A 17559-nucleotide genomic window follows, 5' to 3' on the forward strand; every position below is an offset into this window, starting at 1 on the left:
TAGTATCTCACTTGGGAGATGCCAGTATTATACTGTGTGGATAATTTCAGTTGAAAAGTTAATAAATGAATAAATAAATATACCGACCATGTTTATTTGTCGTGTAGGCCAGATTCTGCCGATGGCTTCTTGTCTCCAAGTCGCTCCAGCAGCAGGAATGGAGAGAAGGACTGGGAAAATGCATCCACAACCTCTTCTGTCACATCCAACACAGAATACACAGGTATTATTCAGAGTTAGGATTTTTCGATTTCTGATTCTGATACTGGCAAATGACAAAAAGAATACTCTAGCCCAAAAAATTTAGGACATCATTCATAATTTAATAAGAGGAAGAGCCTCTCTGAATAACTGGTTGCTATGACAACACTCTCACTTATTCACCCCTATTTTTTTTTTTTTTATCATTTATTTTTACAGGTCCAAGGTTGTACAAAGAGCCCAGTGCCAAATCTAACAAGCACATCATTCAAAACGCCTTGGCTCATTGTTGTTTGGCAGGAAAGGTCAATGAGGCTCAGAAGAACAAGATATTAGAGGTAACTACCTTCCTACTTTTTGTGTTATAATGTTATTTCCTCATCAAACATACAGTAATTGGAGTTGTGTTTTGGTTCATTCACACACATTTAACACCCAAACCATGCATATTTAGGCTGTGTTCTTCTCTCAAAATGAAAACGCTCTGTTCCACTTTGTGATGTCATGTGGTAATACAGAAAGTGCTCCACTGTGTTTTTAAACTCCATACACCTTCACAAGAATCATTTGGATGATTTCAGCCCTGGAACTGCCAGTCTCTACTGAACTAAAGGTAAAAGGTAACCAATAACTTGAAAACTACTACTTTGTGACATCACAAGGTGGAACAGAGCATTTTGAGCTTTGGAAAGGTAGACAGACTAATAATAAAGGATTACTCAAACATGTGTGAATGAAACAAAGCACAACTCCAGGTATGTTTTTGAGGAGGTAACATGGTTTAATGCTCACAAGAAAAAAAATTGCGCTATATAGGAACTTTAATAAAATACTACATAAATATTATTCACATAGAAAGCTATATTTGTCATCATGTAATTATTTATATATAATAAGAAAAATCTTTTGATCTGTTTTAGGAAATGGAGAAATCAGGGGCCAATAACTTCTTGGTCCTTTTTCGAGATGGTGGATGCCAGTTCCGCTCTCTTTACACCTACTGCCCTGAGACAGAAGAGATTAACAAGCTGGCAGGCATAGGCCCCAAAAGTGTCTCCCGGAAGATGATTGACGGCCTCTACAAATACAACTCCGACAAGAAGCAGTTCAGTCAGATACCAGCCAAAACCATGTCTGCTAGCGTAGATGCTGTGACTATTCACGGTCACCTGTGGCAAACCAAGAAGCCAGCCACACCCAAAAAAGTAGTACCACCACAGAGCTAATGCCAATCTCCTCACTCAACAAAAGAGAACAGCATCTGCACTTCACTGTACATATCCATAAAGATTCAAACACCTGCAATGCCAATGTAATGAATGCATTTATGTTTATTTATGTTTATTTATGTTCTTACATCAACACTACATAGTCATCCTTGTTGGGTCTATGGACTGGTGTAAAATAGATCTGACAGGACTCCTGAAAACTGGAATGTACGTCACTAATGCTGAGAGAGACTCTTCTCTCTGTATTTTTCGATTGTTTTTGGTAATTATGATGCGTGTCTATTTTACGATGTGCCAAACATAAGGAGACAGTATGAATGACGGGTTATTTTCCTCAATACACCAAGCACTGAATGTTTTAAGTCTTGTACAGAATAATTTGTTTACATTTTTGTGTAAGCCTTCTGTGTATTTTGTTTTTTGTGGGAACGCACTAAATTGTTTTATTATATGAATGAAAAATAGTTTCTCAGTTACCAGTTGTATAATAAGGTATGTAAAACTACATAGGGCCAAAAACGTGTTGCATACAGCTAGCATTAGCCTCACACAACATGTGTGTCCAGCTCAAAGCGTAGCGGTTTCAGCTTTTTACACAAGCCTTTTCAGGACTTTTTACAGAAATGCTGGGTAATATTCAAAACAAAGCCTGATAAAGCTATAATGTATTTTCGTTATTTATGACTCAGTGTAAACTATTATCATATTAAATGTTCCTGTCATACATAGTGTGTATGACTGTAGTCTTTCTTAAGGTTTATGGTCTGGCTGTACAGGGAAGTGGTACAAAGAACCGGTGTGATATTTTGATGCCGGTTTGTGTTATTTTGAATCTGTCAGTATTATGTGTGAAGGAAGTTTAACAGTAAGGTACAATCACAGCCTCATGATTCTGTGAAATAAAATGGACAGTGACTGAAATGTTAAATGCAATTGTGTGAATCAGGACTTAAAGTTCTGTTTGTATGAATACTTTCTTGACCATATTTATTCAATAAAGGGTATGTGGTTCTATAATATTTATTTGCACTTGCAGTGTTGAATACAGTACTGTAATTAAAGAGTTTCACAGATTTGTCACAGCAGTTAGTGCCTGCTGCCTACAATCTCAATAAGAATGGGCCATTAAGCAGACATCTGTGAATTTGTAGCTATTTACACAAAAACAAACAGAAACATCCCAGTATAGTTGTATATTTGCAAATGTATCAGCTGAATAAAATCTCTTTCTTTCATTCTCTGATCTTTTTAATGACCTATTCTAAATTATTGAAAGACCTGCACAGGGCAACAGTTTTCCAAATGCTGTACATCATCAACAACAGCCTCCTGCTACGTATTTACACTCTTATAGTTTGTATAGTGCTACTGAGCAATAAACTATAAGAATGTAAATACTTAACACTATGGATCTATGGCTCAGTGGCACTATACACTTTTGACTAGGGTTGACCTGCAGTGGCAAATCACCATGTCCCAAATATAACACAAACAGTATCATCAGAGGCAGGGCCGGTGTGGGCGGGACCTGAAAACACCGCGGTCTGTGATTGGTGGTTTGGGGCTGCGTCCGCATGGCAACCACAGCTGTGTACAAGGGCAAAAATCAGTTCTGTGTCGGTTCTGTGCTGTGACGCCCGCTGAGATGGACTCTACTTTGTAAATGCACACAAAATAACACTGCATGGTGCGAGCGTGACTCCAGACGGGCCGTGGACACGTGAATGCGGCTGCTGCACACTGACAGGTAAGCTTTGCCTTGGCACGGCGCGGACTCTGCTGGTGGCGTGTTAGCTGTGAGCTGAGCTGCAGAGCGCTGATAAAACGTCATTTGCATCTGCACAGAACAGTGAATCAGCAAGGTGTGACTTTCCCATCGGCGTCACTGTGCCAAAGATGTGTGCGTAAAAACGTGGGTGGGACAGTGATTTCAACAAGGTGCGTAAAATATCCAAAATGTGCTGAGTTTGTGTTTTTGGGCCGCAGCCCCTCTGAACATCCAGTACCAGAGATGAGGCAAGTGCAGGGAGGGACTGGGCAGAGACAGGGGACACCAGGGGGGCAAACACCCAGGCATCAGTGCTCCTCAGCCTCATTTTGCTGTGCCCAGACAAAGACACAATGCATAATTTATGACGAATAGCACTGTATGCCTACACCATTACGACTGATTCTTGTAAATACATTTCATTTATTATTATTTATACAAGGAGAGCCCAATGAGAATACTGAAACTATCTTTTTCATCAGCACCCTGTTCAAATACATGAAAAAAGTAAGTGTAAGTGTATGGAGGTTTAGAATGTAGAAATCTAATATCTTTCAAGGTGCTTCCACTAATCGTGTAATTGTTTTAGACTAAATGTAATGATCAATGTTTACTTAATTAGCATTGATTTGTAAAGATGCCCACTGTGCCCTCACCACCACAGTGTTTTATTTGAAACAGCCTAATGCAATATTACAGGAGGAATATCTGTAAATGTAAACAAACAGGTCTCAGCCATGGTTAATCGGCACATTTATATATAGCGCTTTTCCACTTTCAAGGGACTCAAAATAATACATAAAGGACCCACTCACCCATTCACACACACCTTCATACACCAGTGTAGGCAGACACTGGGGATGAGGTGGGTTAAGTGCCTTGCCCAAGGACACAACAGCAGTATCCATCTGTGTGAGCTGGAATCGCACCGCCAGCCTGTTGGGCAGTGCATCTGACTGCTCTGACAATGGGATTTGAACTGTCAACCCTCGAATCAGACAAACTCTATGAACTAAGCTGCTGTCACTCTAATGTGCTGCTTATATCTTAGACACTGAGATGTTTGTGTTAAAAATATGTGGTTATTTCTAATGTTGGTGAAGCTACAGTGTAAAACATGCACTTGTGTACAACAGCTATATCCCAAATGTTAAATGATTAATGAAGTCACTCTTTTTGTTTTATGGTCAGTTCTAGGCAGTAGTTGGACACCTGGAATCATGACAGCGGAGGAGATCATCAACATTAAAGAGGCCGAGGTCATCAAACTCATCCTGGACTTTCTGAACTCCAGGAGGCTCCACATCAGCATGTTGGCCCTGGAGAAGGAGAGTGGAGTCATCAATGGACTCTACTCAGACGATATGCTTTTTCTCCGGTATGAAATTGTCAACAAACCGAGATGTATTACCTATTTGCTTTTAGTTTAAAATTTTAAGTTGATTTCTTCTACCAAATATCTTGATAGCTCTTAGGGAAAATCGTAATGTCTGCAAAACCTTTCTAAACTTGATTTTTTTGCCCTTTATCAGGCAGCTGATTTTAGATGGCCAGTGGGATGAGGTTATGCAGTTTATCCAACCTCTAGAAGGAATGGAGAAATTTGACAAGAAAAGGTGAAATATTCAACTGAAATCTACTTTTATCTTGTTGATGTCTTTTTATTTATTACGTGTTTTACAGGTTTCGGTATATAATCTACAAACAGAAGTTTTTGGAAGCATTGTATGTAAACAATGTCATGTCTGCTGCAGAGGATCCCCTGAATGTTAGTAGAAATATTTGTTATACTTAACATTTTGACTAGATTCAGTTGATTGACCAAAACATCACAATTTAACAATTATTGACAACACAATCAAACTAAATTCATGGTAAATGGTAAATAGTCACATTTTATATAGCACTTTTACCTAGCTTTGAGACCTTCTAGGCTCTCAAAGCGCTTTACATCAAGGAACCACTCACCCATTCATACACGCTTTCATACACACATTTATACCAGTGTATGGGCAAGTGAGTGCGGATTAAGTGTCTTGCCCAAGGACACAATGACAGTATTTATTTGTGGGAGCTGGAATTGGATCGTGAACCTGTGGGTCAGTGGGTCTGACTTCTCCAGTTGTTTGTGTTAATAGCGGGATTTGAACTGCCAACCTTCAGATCAGTGGACAAACTCTCCAACTGAGCTACTGTCGCCCTCTTAGTCCACTTTCATTCATTGTCTAATAGATAATCATTCCTCTAGTATGTGACCAGGTTTATAATCAAACTTTTCGAATATTACAGTAAAGTTTATGTAGCACAATTTTATTTACTTTTCTGGAGTGTAGATTGAATTCAAATTACTTATTTTTGCGTCTAAAATGGTCACAAACTATTATTTGAAGTTTTTATGATTTTATTGTCACCTGAAACATCGTAGGTATCTGTTAACCAAATCATCTTGACATCCCTCGGATCTATCCAACTGCCTAAACCTGTATATACTTTTACAAATATTCATACACATATGACAGATTTACATTGATTTGATTGTACAGCTGGAGCTCACCATGCAGGAGGCGGTGAAGTGTCTCAACAGTCTGGAGGAGTTCTGTCCCACTAAAGAGGACTACAGAAAACTGTGTCTGCTGCTGACCCTCCCACGCCTCACCCACCACGCCGAGTTTAAAGACTGGAACCCGAGCACAGCGCGGGTCCACTGCTTTGAGGAGGCCTGTGACATGGTAGCCGAGTTTATCCCCGCAGACAGAAAGCTGAGTGAGGCTGGGTTTAGGGCCAGTGGCAACAGGCTTTTCCAGCTGCTCATCAAAGGCATCCTGTACGAGTGCTGTGTGGAGTTTTGTCAGGTGATTGGTTTCATTTAATATGCCAAGTCTACATCAATAGATTTTATATTTTACTATCCTTTATTAAAGGCATGTACGTTATACAAGTCAAATTTTTGTATATACGTTTGTTAATTTCCAATATCTTCCAAATATTTCAACTGAGACTACTGTAAAAGAAAAAACATAGCCAATAAACATAAAGTGTAAACTATAGATGTTAGTTTCAGTGTAACAAGCTCCCGTCAGATAGATATAAGGCAGTGTCCACCGGTAATCTGACCAGAATTGAAGAAGCAGCTGGGATGTGCAGCCAAACGTCTTCACTCCTACAACTTTTTGCCCATTTGACAGAATTTGTTTTTTATTTTACTATGGCTCATACTTGGACTGAGGGATTGCACAGACATATAAGCCTAAATCAATGTAAAAACCTTTGTTCATTAAGAATTATCTCTTTGTTCATGCTTTATTATTAGGACGACTGGACGACTGAGGGATTACACAAACAACTGAGACTATTGCAGTATATTGCAGTAATCTGAATTCATTCCTGGATGAAAAGTTTATAATCAGGGCCCCTATGGTCTCTCCATTTTGAAAGTTAATCACTGCATCCCTAGTAGTTCGCATTCTCTCAGGCTACTAGGAGGTAGACCAATGACGATAAGAAATTTTGAAGCATGATATATCGCTACAGAGAAATATAGGGATAAACAATAAAACAGAAACTACTTTATGTGACTAATTAAGTTTTAAATAATGCATGATAATCCCAGTAAGTTTAAGACTGTTTCATTAGAAGACATGAGCTGCAACAAATAAACAGCAGAATGTACCAATAATTAGCCAGAAAAGGGACCAATTCACCCTTCAACTGCTCAAATGTTATTGTATTAGAATAAAAAATATCCCAAATACTCACGATAAATATTAAGCTCCAAAATATATGGTTCCAGCTTTCCTATATTGAATGATAAGTCGATAAGTCATGGCAGGCCTAGTAGTAGGTTGCATTGCTCGACCACAAAATTGCAAGGAAATATTGATGGCAGCAAGATATATAGGGTGGTCGAGATATTTGACCGATATTTGCAATTTTTACTGTATCAGCTATAGGCTTTAATTCTCCAGCACAGGCCGATATTTTGTTTTGGCCAACCAGCTGCCAAAAGTATGAAGCTTTAACTGAATACGTCAATGTAAAGAGGACACTGCTCTGTCAGGTTTGTGGTAAAACAGGGATGTAGGTGAGTTTGTAGCTAATTTTAAGTAAATCATTTTGGGGAAAATTGTAAAATCTATCCTACATATTGGCCCAAAAATATCGGCAGATTTTATCGGCCATTGACTTCTCTGGAGTCTAAACAATTGGTATCGGCATCGGCTATGAAAAAAACATATTATTCTCTAAAAGTTACTTACAGTCATTTTAAATCAATATATATATAAATAATATGTTTATCTGCCATTTTGTGTTTAGAGTAAAGCTACAGGTGAGGAGATCAGCGAGGGAGAGGTGCTTCTCGGGGTGGATTTACTTTGTGGAAATGGCTGTGATGAATTGGATCTCTCACTCCTGTCCTGGCTCCAGAATCTCTCCTCTAGCGTCTTTAACTGCACATTTGAACAGAAGACTTTAAACATTCACGTGGATAAGCTCGTGAAACCCTGTAAGGCTGGCCACGCGGACCTGCTCACGCCCCTGATCAATCGCCTGTCCCCTTGTCCCACCTCACCCTTCCACCACAGGCCTCACTCAGCAGACACCTACATGTCCAGGTCCCTCAACCCTGCTCTGGACGGCCTGTCACACGGACTGGCAGCACAGGACAAGAGAGGCATGGAGGCCAACGCAAAGGCAGCCCTGAGTCGAAGCTTGGTCGAAAACCACTCTCATCAGCAGGAGGAGTCACCTGAACGGTAACAAAAATGTTCGTTCTAAATAAATGCTGTGCTCTTTGGGCTTCTCACACATTTTTTTCCAATGTGGTTTTAATACTGCAAAGAAATGGCAAATACTGAACTAAACTAAACTGGTTTTGCACAGTAAACATTGTAGTTATTATTGAAATACTTCATGATGCAGGCAGCAGTAAAAAAAGTAGTAGAAATTATACCACTATGATTGCAGAATGCAGATTTAAGTAGAAGATCTCTCTGTTTTTCCAGTTCAATTTTATGTTTTTTATATAGCCTAAGTCACAACAGCATTCTCCACAGAGTGTATTTGTCCTTGTCTTTCTCAATGTGTAGGCTCTGGTGCCACCTGCTGGATAAATGCGTGTACATATTTGACTATATAAAAGACTGAACATAATAATATAATAACAAATACACTGAAATCAACTATGCTAGGATTACCAACAGGAACGATATTCTTTCTTTTATCAAAATGTGAAACTGTGTTTAACTTGATTTATTTGATTTTATTTTTCCTATTTTATTATTGATTGAGTATAACATTTTATAGTTTGCTTCTTCTTGCAGGAAACTTCCACAGGGCCTTGATGGTCCCAACCCAGTGCGCACTCCTCTGACCCCGGGCAAAGATGGTGGGCCGCCATGCAGCACAGAATTAAATGAGGTAATAAAAAGCTGCGTTTTTAACCTTAGATGAGCTGTAAATCAGTAGCAGTGAGTTCTTTTGGCTTATCAGGGTTCAACTGATTTACTCTTTGGTTAGCTAGAATCAGTGGATTTCCTAGCCTTTTGGTCAAATGCTAAAAACCTATAACCTGGGTTTTCTATCTGGCCAAAGTCAGTGTAAAATTTCCATTCTGCATTCTCAGTTGGGGGTCAGAGCATCACATAGCATCTAAACCCCTAAAGTACCTCATCTCCATACCTCTGCTGTCCCATAAATCCTGTCCAATTCTCCAAACCCATCCCGAATGGCGTCTGTGCCTCGCTGCCCCCTGTCCCAATAAAGGGAGGAGGAGGTCATGGACATAGCAGGGTGGTAATCTGGTTTGATGTGTACCTTGTCACCGCCAAGATGGCCGACTCCTCTCATCATCGCTCACCTTTATGTGTTGTCATCGCCATCTAAAGGAGCAAAGTTTTGAGACTAGATTGTTTTGTGTATGAGCTGAGATGAGAGCCTGTATATAATGGCCCTACTGAATATGATGGGGTCCTTGAGAAGTTTTTTATGGACTGCATGATGGCGAATTAGACCTTGGGGAGTTAGTTTGTGTGCAGCAATAGCGACTGCTGCCAAATGAGGTTACAAGGCCTTGGAGGGTATAATTCTTTTAAAAAAACTGATTATAATGTTTTTAATTTCTCTTTCTCTTCAGCCGCGCGGTTCCACTGAACAGATACAAGAATACTATCGGCAGCGGCATCGCGTGCAGCAACATCTGGAGCAAAAGCAGCAGCAGCGGCAACTTTACCAACAGATGCTCTTAGAGGGAGGGGTCAAACCACAAAATGGCACCCAAAACAACCTCACTGAAACGTTCCTCAATAGGTAAGACAAAACATAAAAGTCTGGGTCTCTGCTGTGTTGAATGGGACTTATTATGCAAAACTTTTACTCTTTAACCATGTTATAACAGCGTTCTCATATCATTAGCTTACTCAGGGTGTCCTTTTTCATTGATTCGTGCATGTTTGAGTAATTCTGTATTCCTGCATTTGAAGCTTGAGAGCTCAGAAATTGCCTGTTTTCACTTACCCCCTATCTCAGCCCACTTCTCTGTACTTACTTAAAAAAATGTAATCTGGGTCATATGCGTACAGTTCAGAAACATCTTTTTTTTTAAATCTTTTTCAACAACAAAAATGTTTAGTGAAAATCTGCTGCTTACTGGGATGAGCTTGTGAGTTCTGCAGTTTCGAACACAAATTAATTTAAAATAATTATCTATACATTTTTGGTTTAATACTAACAGAAAAATAATATGTCTTCTTTAATAAACTGGATTATGTTCTGTATCTAGATCTATTCAGAAGTTGGAGGAGATGAACGTGGGACTTGAGCACAGGGGGGAGGAGGTGATGGGGCAGTTGGGAACGCAGTGTAATGGACTGGCAGGAAACGGCACCACGGCCAGTCCTGAAACCACCCACAACCACCACCACACGTCTGACACTGCGCCACGACAAGAGAAGCCAGGAGGGGTCAGCAGCAGCACCCCAGTGAGAACAGGAGGCCAAACCATGCCCTGCCTCAGCGAGTCTCCTGTTCCCATCAGTCACAAGTAAGCATATTCATACATTTTCCTTGCTGAATATTTTATATGAAGCCATTTTAATTGTTTCATCAAAGGGGCAGTGTAATTTCTGGTAAAGGGTATGCCACCTCCTTGTCTCCATGTAGATTTTATTGGTTTGCCTGTATGGTGTAAGTTGCATGTGTTTTTGGTAAATAGTCACATTTTTATATAGCGCTTTTCCACCTTCAACACACTCAAAGCGCTTTACATCAAGAAACCACTCATCCATTCACACAGACACTGGCAGCGAGGTGGATGTGTCTTGCCCAATGACGCAATGACAGTATTTGTTTGTGGGAGTGGGATTTGAACTGCCATCTTTTAGCTCACCAGACAAATGCTCTTCCAACTGAGCTACTGTCGCCCCTTTTTATTGCTAAACCAAATACCTTAAAAACATTTGTACTGTAAGTGAGCGCATCTCCAGAGATCTGACCTGTAACCTGGCCTGCCGTCACCTGCCTGTCCTGATGAAGATGGATAAGATTAAGGCAAGGCAAGGCAAGTTTATTTGTATTAATGCTTGACTATAGAACATACGAGGCAAAGCAATAACATGGAGACAAACAGGTGGCAGAAAAGTTACATAGTTCACCGTTAATTTGCCATGCTTTTGCAAACATATATATTTTACCTCTAACTCAGAGTTGGGATTAACAGTGCAGAAAAGATCCGAGTCCAGGATCAATCTGGCAGTTTAGCAACTCGCCACACGCCCCAAGAGGTATGCGTTTTTAATAGTATCATCATCGACATCTCCACAATTTCCTCTGCACCTGGGAGTAATACACTGTAGTTTTCCACACAGCAAGGAAGGACCAAAACCCAGTTCATTAGACTGACGCAGCTGGAGGACACTCAGGCTCTGCGTGCGGTGGCCTTTAACCCCTCAGGGTCTTTGTACGCTGTGGGGTCCAACTCAAAGACCTTGAGAGTCTGCGCCTATCCAGAAACACTCTCCACGAGGTGAGGATGAATAGGTGGTTTCCAGATACAATGCTGTCATACTCGCAGATGGGCTCTCTTTCCCTATAATTACATTGTATTTTCATAAGTAATATCCAACAGGTAAATTCACAAATACTGAGATAATTTATAGTACTTACTAGACTATAAAACAGGCCTGTCAGGATAACCCATTTTCAAACACAATATATCGCTACAGAGACATACTGCGATAAACGATAATATTGAAACGACTTTATGCCACTAAGACAAAGCAGGAAAATTCCAGTAAACCAATTTTTAAATAGACAGTGTCATTAAAAGGCCTGAGATGCAACAAATAAATGGCAGAATGCACCGATACTTAGCCATGGAAGTTATTAATTTTTCTATTTACAGCTCAAATCTTACGTTATCGCATAAAAATTGCAAAAATCTCCCCACTATTGCAACGAAAACAACCATGATAACTACTGAGCCCCAAAATATATTGTTCCAGCTTAAGAACGATAAGTCGATATTGTAATTATCATGAGAGGGCCTACCATAGAATTCACCATATTAATACAAAAACCTGCATTTTAACCATATTAATTTGAACTGCTCCACATCTGTATGAAAAAGTATTGACCTATATAGATGTGTTGTGATGTCATCTGAAACCCAGCAGTAGAATTAGTCCAAGATTTTTATGGTTTGGTGATTTCTGAGATGAGAAAGGCATTGTCTGTCCACTTTTCTAACAGTTCTGGTGTCACCAAGCAAGCAGTGGTACGCTTCCGGAGAAATAAACACCACAAGGGCTCCATCTACTGCGTGGCATGGAGTCACTGCGGACAGCTGCTGGCCACTGGTTCAAATGATAAATATGTCAAAGTTCTGCCTTTTAATCCAGACAACTGCAATGCAACAGGTCTGTATTTTGTTTATATTCTCAACTATTTAGGGAACTCTTTCTCATGTTGCTCTGACACTGTTATTGTATAATATTTTTCAGGACCTGATTTGGAGTTTAGTATGCACGATGGTACCATTAGAGACCTGGCATTCATGGAGGGTCCGGAGAGTGGGGGCTCCATCCTGATCAGTGCAGGAGCTGGAGACTGCAACATCTACACCACCGACTGTCAGAGGGGACAGGGTCTACACGCACTCAGTGGACATACCGGTACAAACACTAGTTCATACTTATGTGGTCTATGTACACAAAGCTATGTCTTCATGTAGATTTTATTGTTTTGTCTAAAATATTCCCTAATATGGTATAAGTTGCATGTGTTTTTGGTAAATGGTCTCAGTTTTATACAGCACTTTTCCACCTCAAAGCACTTTACATCAAGGAACTACTCACCCATTTACACACACATTCATACATCAGTGTACACAGACAGTGAGGGTGAGTTGGATGTGTCTTGCCCAAGGACACAATGACAGTATTCATTTGTGGGAGCCAACCTTTGGATCAGTGGACAAACACTCTACCAACTCAGCTACTGTCACTCCTTTTTATTGCTAAGCTAAAGTGAACATACAGGTACAAACACTAGTTCATACATATTTAGTCTATGTACACAAAGTTATGAAGTGCCGGTAACTGATTAACTATTGACAAATGAATGTGAGATAAAATTGTATTAATAGAAACTGGATTCTTTAAATATAAAACTAAATAGAACTGCATTTTCAGGTCATATTCTGACACTGTACACGTGGGGAGGCTGGATGATTGCCTCTGGTTCCCAAGATAAGACTGTTCGATTTTGGGATCTACGGGTGCCCAGCTGTGTCCGGGTAATTGGCACAACACTCCATGGCACAGGTAAATCAAATCATGAGTTCTCTTTCAAACCTTAAAATGTAATTTTTTTAAATACAGCTGTGTTTTTATGGTAATCAGACCGTTGGCTATTTAATGTAGTCAGCTCATCCTCCTGTTGTGTTCTCAGGCAAGACAACTCACAATGCACATATGAATGTGGTATGTGCGTGATTTGTGGTTGTCAGATTTCCTTCCTCAGTAGTACAGAAGGAAGTTGTGGCTACTGAGGAAGTGTGGGGAGTAAATGAATAATTACCAGCCTGCTACTTTCAGAAGCTTGAGAATCTGAATTAAATTTGAACTATTTATTGTAGATTTGATTCCTCTCTTACAGGAAGTGCGGTTGCATCTGTAGCGGTGGACCCCAGCGGGCGGCTGTTGGCCACTGGGCAGGAGGACAGCACCTGTATGCTCTATGACATTAAAGGGGGTCGCATAGTGCAGACGTATCGCCCCCACACCAGTGATGTCCGCTCTGTACGCTTCTCACCAGGAGCACATCACCTTCTGACAGGCTCCTACGACAACAAAATCATCATCAGTGACCTTCAAGGTACATTTATTTATTTATTTATTTATTTTATCAGGTCAAATTCTATTTAAATCTGTTTACATTATTTTTAAAATAAACAATTTTGGATAGTTATAAATATATCTGTGTAATTACCCAGTCATCCAGGCATGATCCATAGCAAAAGAAAAAATGGACAAAAGTTTTTTAGAGTGAAGATGCTTCGCTGCTCATCCAAGCCACTTCTTGAGTTTCGGTCAGATTGTTGGTGCACACTGCCTTATATCTGTCTGAAGCGAGGAGCTAACTACACTGAAACTGAAGTCACATCCACATGCGTGGACTGGACATTTTTAGTTATCTGAACTATTGGATGTAATATTACTTAATTTAAAACTGTTGTGCACAAACAAGGACACTTGGAGTGCCATCTGGTGGTGTCATGTGAGCAAAATCTACTTACAGTGTATTTTTAAGATGGCTGCCTACAGAGTAAAAAATCTAGCAAGATGACGTACATATGCAGCCAAACTGGAGGTATATGCTTGTGGACTGTTGTACTTGGGTTTGTTTAAAAAAAAAAAAAGAAGGAAAGAAAAAATACAAGCTCACTGCTTATTTCTATAAAAGCCAATTTTTTTTTCAAAGAAAACGTTTCATATATAAAGCTTCAATATTCAATAGCCTAAGCTTGTTTCAATCGGTTCTGACTAGCCAATATTAAGTCTATATGTTTAGTTGGATTTGGACTGATTTAGATTGTGGATAGGTTTAGACTAGGTTTGGACAGTTTTTGGGCAGGGTTTGAATGGGTTTGAACTCGTGCAGACTTGGCATGGACTTGGTTTGGACTTTTCAAGTTTTCAGTGAGTTTCAACTGACTCTGAACAGGTTCAGACTGGTAATGGGCTGATTCTGATTGGTTTAAATGGGTTTAATCTGGTTTTAGTTTTTTACTGTCTAAAACAGGTTTATATAATGGTGTCTTTACAGCATTTTGAGGTAACTTGGATCAACTGTCCATATATGAGGACATTGTTTTTTCTTAGACGACCTTCATGTAAAGTGATGATATTTGGTTATTGCATTTATTGTTTTTTCCTTGCCCCAAAAAGCTAGAAAAAATCTAAAATGCCTTCCAAACCAATGCTCAGGTCTCAGGAGGTTAAGACTTGTTAAGTCAGACATGACCTCTTCATAACAAAATCACTGGGCTGTGTTGCATCAGAAACACTTACACACACATAGGTGGTGCAGCACACATATGAATGACTGGAGTCTTTGTGTGGGCTGATAGGGTTCCACTCTGTAGGTGGCAGGCTGCAGGTGATAGCCCGTGGCACAGTTTAAATGCCAAACATGACATGTAATATTTCATAGGCATTATCTCGTATGCTAATTGTTGACATTCATTTCTATTAATTTTCTTCTGCTTTCTGTGACCCTCTGCCTGCAGGAGACCTAACCAAGCCCCTCCCTCAGACCCTGGCAGGGGAGCATTGGGATAAGGTGATCCAGTGTCGGTGGCACCCTCACGACCGGACCTTCCTCTCCTCGTCGGCTGATCGCACCGCTGTCCTCTGGGCTCCACTATCGCCCTGACCTCCTACCTAAAGATGTTACACATATTGGTCAGCTGTGGGGTGTGTTTTTGTTGACTTGGGTGTATGTGTGCAAACAAGTTAACTTTTACTGTTCAAATATGCATAGGGCAAGTAAATATTTCCTTGTCATGACTATGGCATTAAGAAAAAAGATCAAGTGATTGTGCTTGAAAGTAACACCTTGTCTCATTCGTAATGTTTACTTCATGCATATGCAGAACATGTAAAGTGACTGGCAAATTGTACCTTGTGCCAAAACAAACATGTAAAGTCTCACACATTTAAGCTTCTTTAACCACAGTTCACATATTTTGTCAGCAGCTGACAAAAGTAAACCATTTGAGAGTTATTTTCATTTTAGCTGTTGAATGGTTGATGTACTAAACAACTTGCTATAATGTAATATCATGCTGTGCCTTTTTATAATTAGTTTAATTAAGCACTTTATCACGAGATCTGTATTTATTTTTGTATCACATGTGCACTGTTGCTTTTACCTCATAATTACCCACAATAAGTTGCCTAAATAAATACCATTTATTGTTTTGTTTAGTAACTTTTTTTTTTACAATCCTGTGTTTATTTGTCTCTCTTTAAGAGGGGCAGAGAGTCCAAATACTGTCTTTTGTCCATGGCTGGTTTGCCTGGAATGTTCCCAACAATATTTAAAAAACTAAAATAAATACTGGAAAGATGGATAGTTAATACTATACAGTGGGAGATTGTAGGCAAAGCAGTAACAAAGACCTGCAGGTGATGAAGCTTCCACCAGAAAACATACATGGCCCGTTTAGCTTATAACTACCGGTATATGGATATATTTGTTTATGAGGGAATAGAATTGGCATTTTTTGTGTGGAAATTTATAATAATTCAGAATGTTTCTCTCCAATGTCTCTGCTGTCCTGCATGAGGTGCATTTAAAATGTGCAACATTAAGGCCTGTCCATGTTCCCATCATTCTTACACACTAAAAGCACAAAATCAATATTTGTTTGTATTTTGATGGACTGCTAGGGTTTTCTCTGGTAAGGAAGCACTTTAATGAATGCAAGCAGCTAGCAACGAACAAATCTGATTAAATAATGCATTGTTTCCTGTGGTCTGTAGTCTCCTGGTTCACATTGTAGTAACATAGTTATACTAGAGGAGCTGATTTACACCTGTGGGTTCATCATGTACACTGAAGTAACAGGATGTCCAAAGAAATAAAGATAAACCGAGCACCAAAATGTTCTTTTCTGTAATTCTCTTTCTATTTGTAAAATCGTGTGATACAATTTTAACTTGAGCGAAAAGGAATAGTGGCCAGTAGAGATAGGGAATTGTTGTGTCAGATGTGAAAACAATGAAATCTTTCATTTCAGAAGCAAAAACATACAACAACAAGTAACAAATCCGTTCAAAGTGGAAGAGAAGCAGACAATAGGTCACATACACGAAATTTCCAAACCTATGACAAATGTTGAACAGATACAACAAATATAGATTGCCTGGGGTGTCCAAACTTTTCTCTTTAAGGGCCACATATAAAAACACAGACAAAGCTGAGGGCCGAATGAGGGCCATAGACTGGTCGCCAATACAGTCCATCCATCCATTTTCTTCCGCTTATCCGGGGCCAGGACTGCTGCCAGGGCAGCAGTCTGAGCAGGGACTCCCAGACTTCCCTCACCCTAGACACATCCTCCAGCTCCTCCGGTGGGACCCCAAGGCGTTCCCAGGCCAGCTGAGAGACATAGTCCCTCCAGTGTGTCCTGGGTCTTCCCCGGGGCCTTCTCCCGGTGGGACATGCCCAGAACACCTCCCTAGGGAGGCGTCCAGGAGGCATCCTGAGCAGATGCCCGAGCCACCTCAGCTGAATACAGTGAATACTTCAAATCTGTGTATTTATTACAAGTTAGACTGAACCACTAGATCTTTATTCATTCTTGCATCCTAACACATCAATACACGTCAAATATTTGAGATTGGCAGTAAGTAGATTTTCAAAAATGTACAGTAAGAATTTCTGTTTAAGGTAATATGGGCCAATTCACCTGGGAGCTTGAGGGCCAAGAAAAATTAGTCTGAGGGCCGCACTTTGCCCCCGGGCCACAGTTTGGGCATGCCTGATCTAGACTAATTCACAACACCAGTCCCCAGAAGGCCAGAAGGGCTTTAAAACGGTTCAAAATTTACAAAAAAAAAAAAAAAAAAAAAAGGCTTTATGTGAGCAGGTAAAGAGTTCCAAAGTTTAGCTCCTTTCACTGAGAAGACAGTCTGAGCAAAAAAAAGATATTGTACAGAAGAGAACTGTACAGTCCCTCTGTGCTGTGGAACCATATTTGTTAGAGATTAGCCCCACAAACTTGTCATATTACTCTTAAGGCAACTGAACATTTGTGATTGAATTATGCAGCCACTTTTTAAAGCTATTCTTTAAAAA

At 39.9% G+C, this 17559-nt stretch overlaps 2 protein-coding genes across 3 annotated transcripts in view; both read left to right on the forward strand.

Annotated features, from left to right (window-relative positions):
* The window catches only part of camsap2a (calmodulin regulated spectrin-associated protein family, member 2a), a 40038-nt gene extending 37608 nt beyond the window's left edge, over positions 1–2430 (forward strand). The window contains exons 15-17 of one of the 2 annotated variants that reach the window (XM_033965448.2): positions 108–223; positions 421–539; positions 1122–2430. In XM_033965448.2, coding sequence (XP_033821339.1) covers positions 108–223; positions 421–539; positions 1122–1427 — 541 coding nt within the window. In that variant the 3' untranslated portion in view covers positions 1428–2430. The remainder of the gene's footprint in view (positions 1–107; positions 224–420; positions 540–1121) is intronic. The other variant, XM_055221438.1, reaches the window with a different exon arrangement.
* A 602-nt stretch (positions 2431–3032) lies between these two features.
* LOC117370245 (WD repeat-containing protein 47-like) lies at positions 3033–16359 on the forward strand. The gene is made up of 16 exons (XM_055221439.1): positions 3033–3177; positions 4390–4576; positions 4731–4814; positions 4882–4966; positions 5742–6050; positions 7513–7952; positions 8520–8616; positions 9332–9504; positions 9977–10237; positions 10898–10976; positions 11061–11218; positions 11944–12110; positions 12195–12365; positions 12885–13016; positions 13351–13569; positions 14984–16359. Exons 2-16 carry the CDS (start codon positions 4419–4421, stop codon positions 15127–15129), a joined length of 2679 nt encoding a protein of 892 aa, XP_055077414.1. The 5' UTR covers positions 3033–3177; positions 4390–4418; the 3' UTR covers positions 15130–16359.
* Positions 16360–17559: the final 1200 nt, after the last annotated feature.

The sequence above is a fragment of the Periophthalmus magnuspinnatus genome, chromosome 4 (genome assembly GCF_009829125.3).
Source record: "Periophthalmus magnuspinnatus isolate fPerMag1 chromosome 4, fPerMag1.2.pri, whole genome shotgun sequence".
Taxonomy (NCBI): domain Eukaryota; kingdom Metazoa; phylum Chordata; class Actinopteri; order Gobiiformes; family Gobiidae; genus Periophthalmus; species Periophthalmus magnuspinnatus.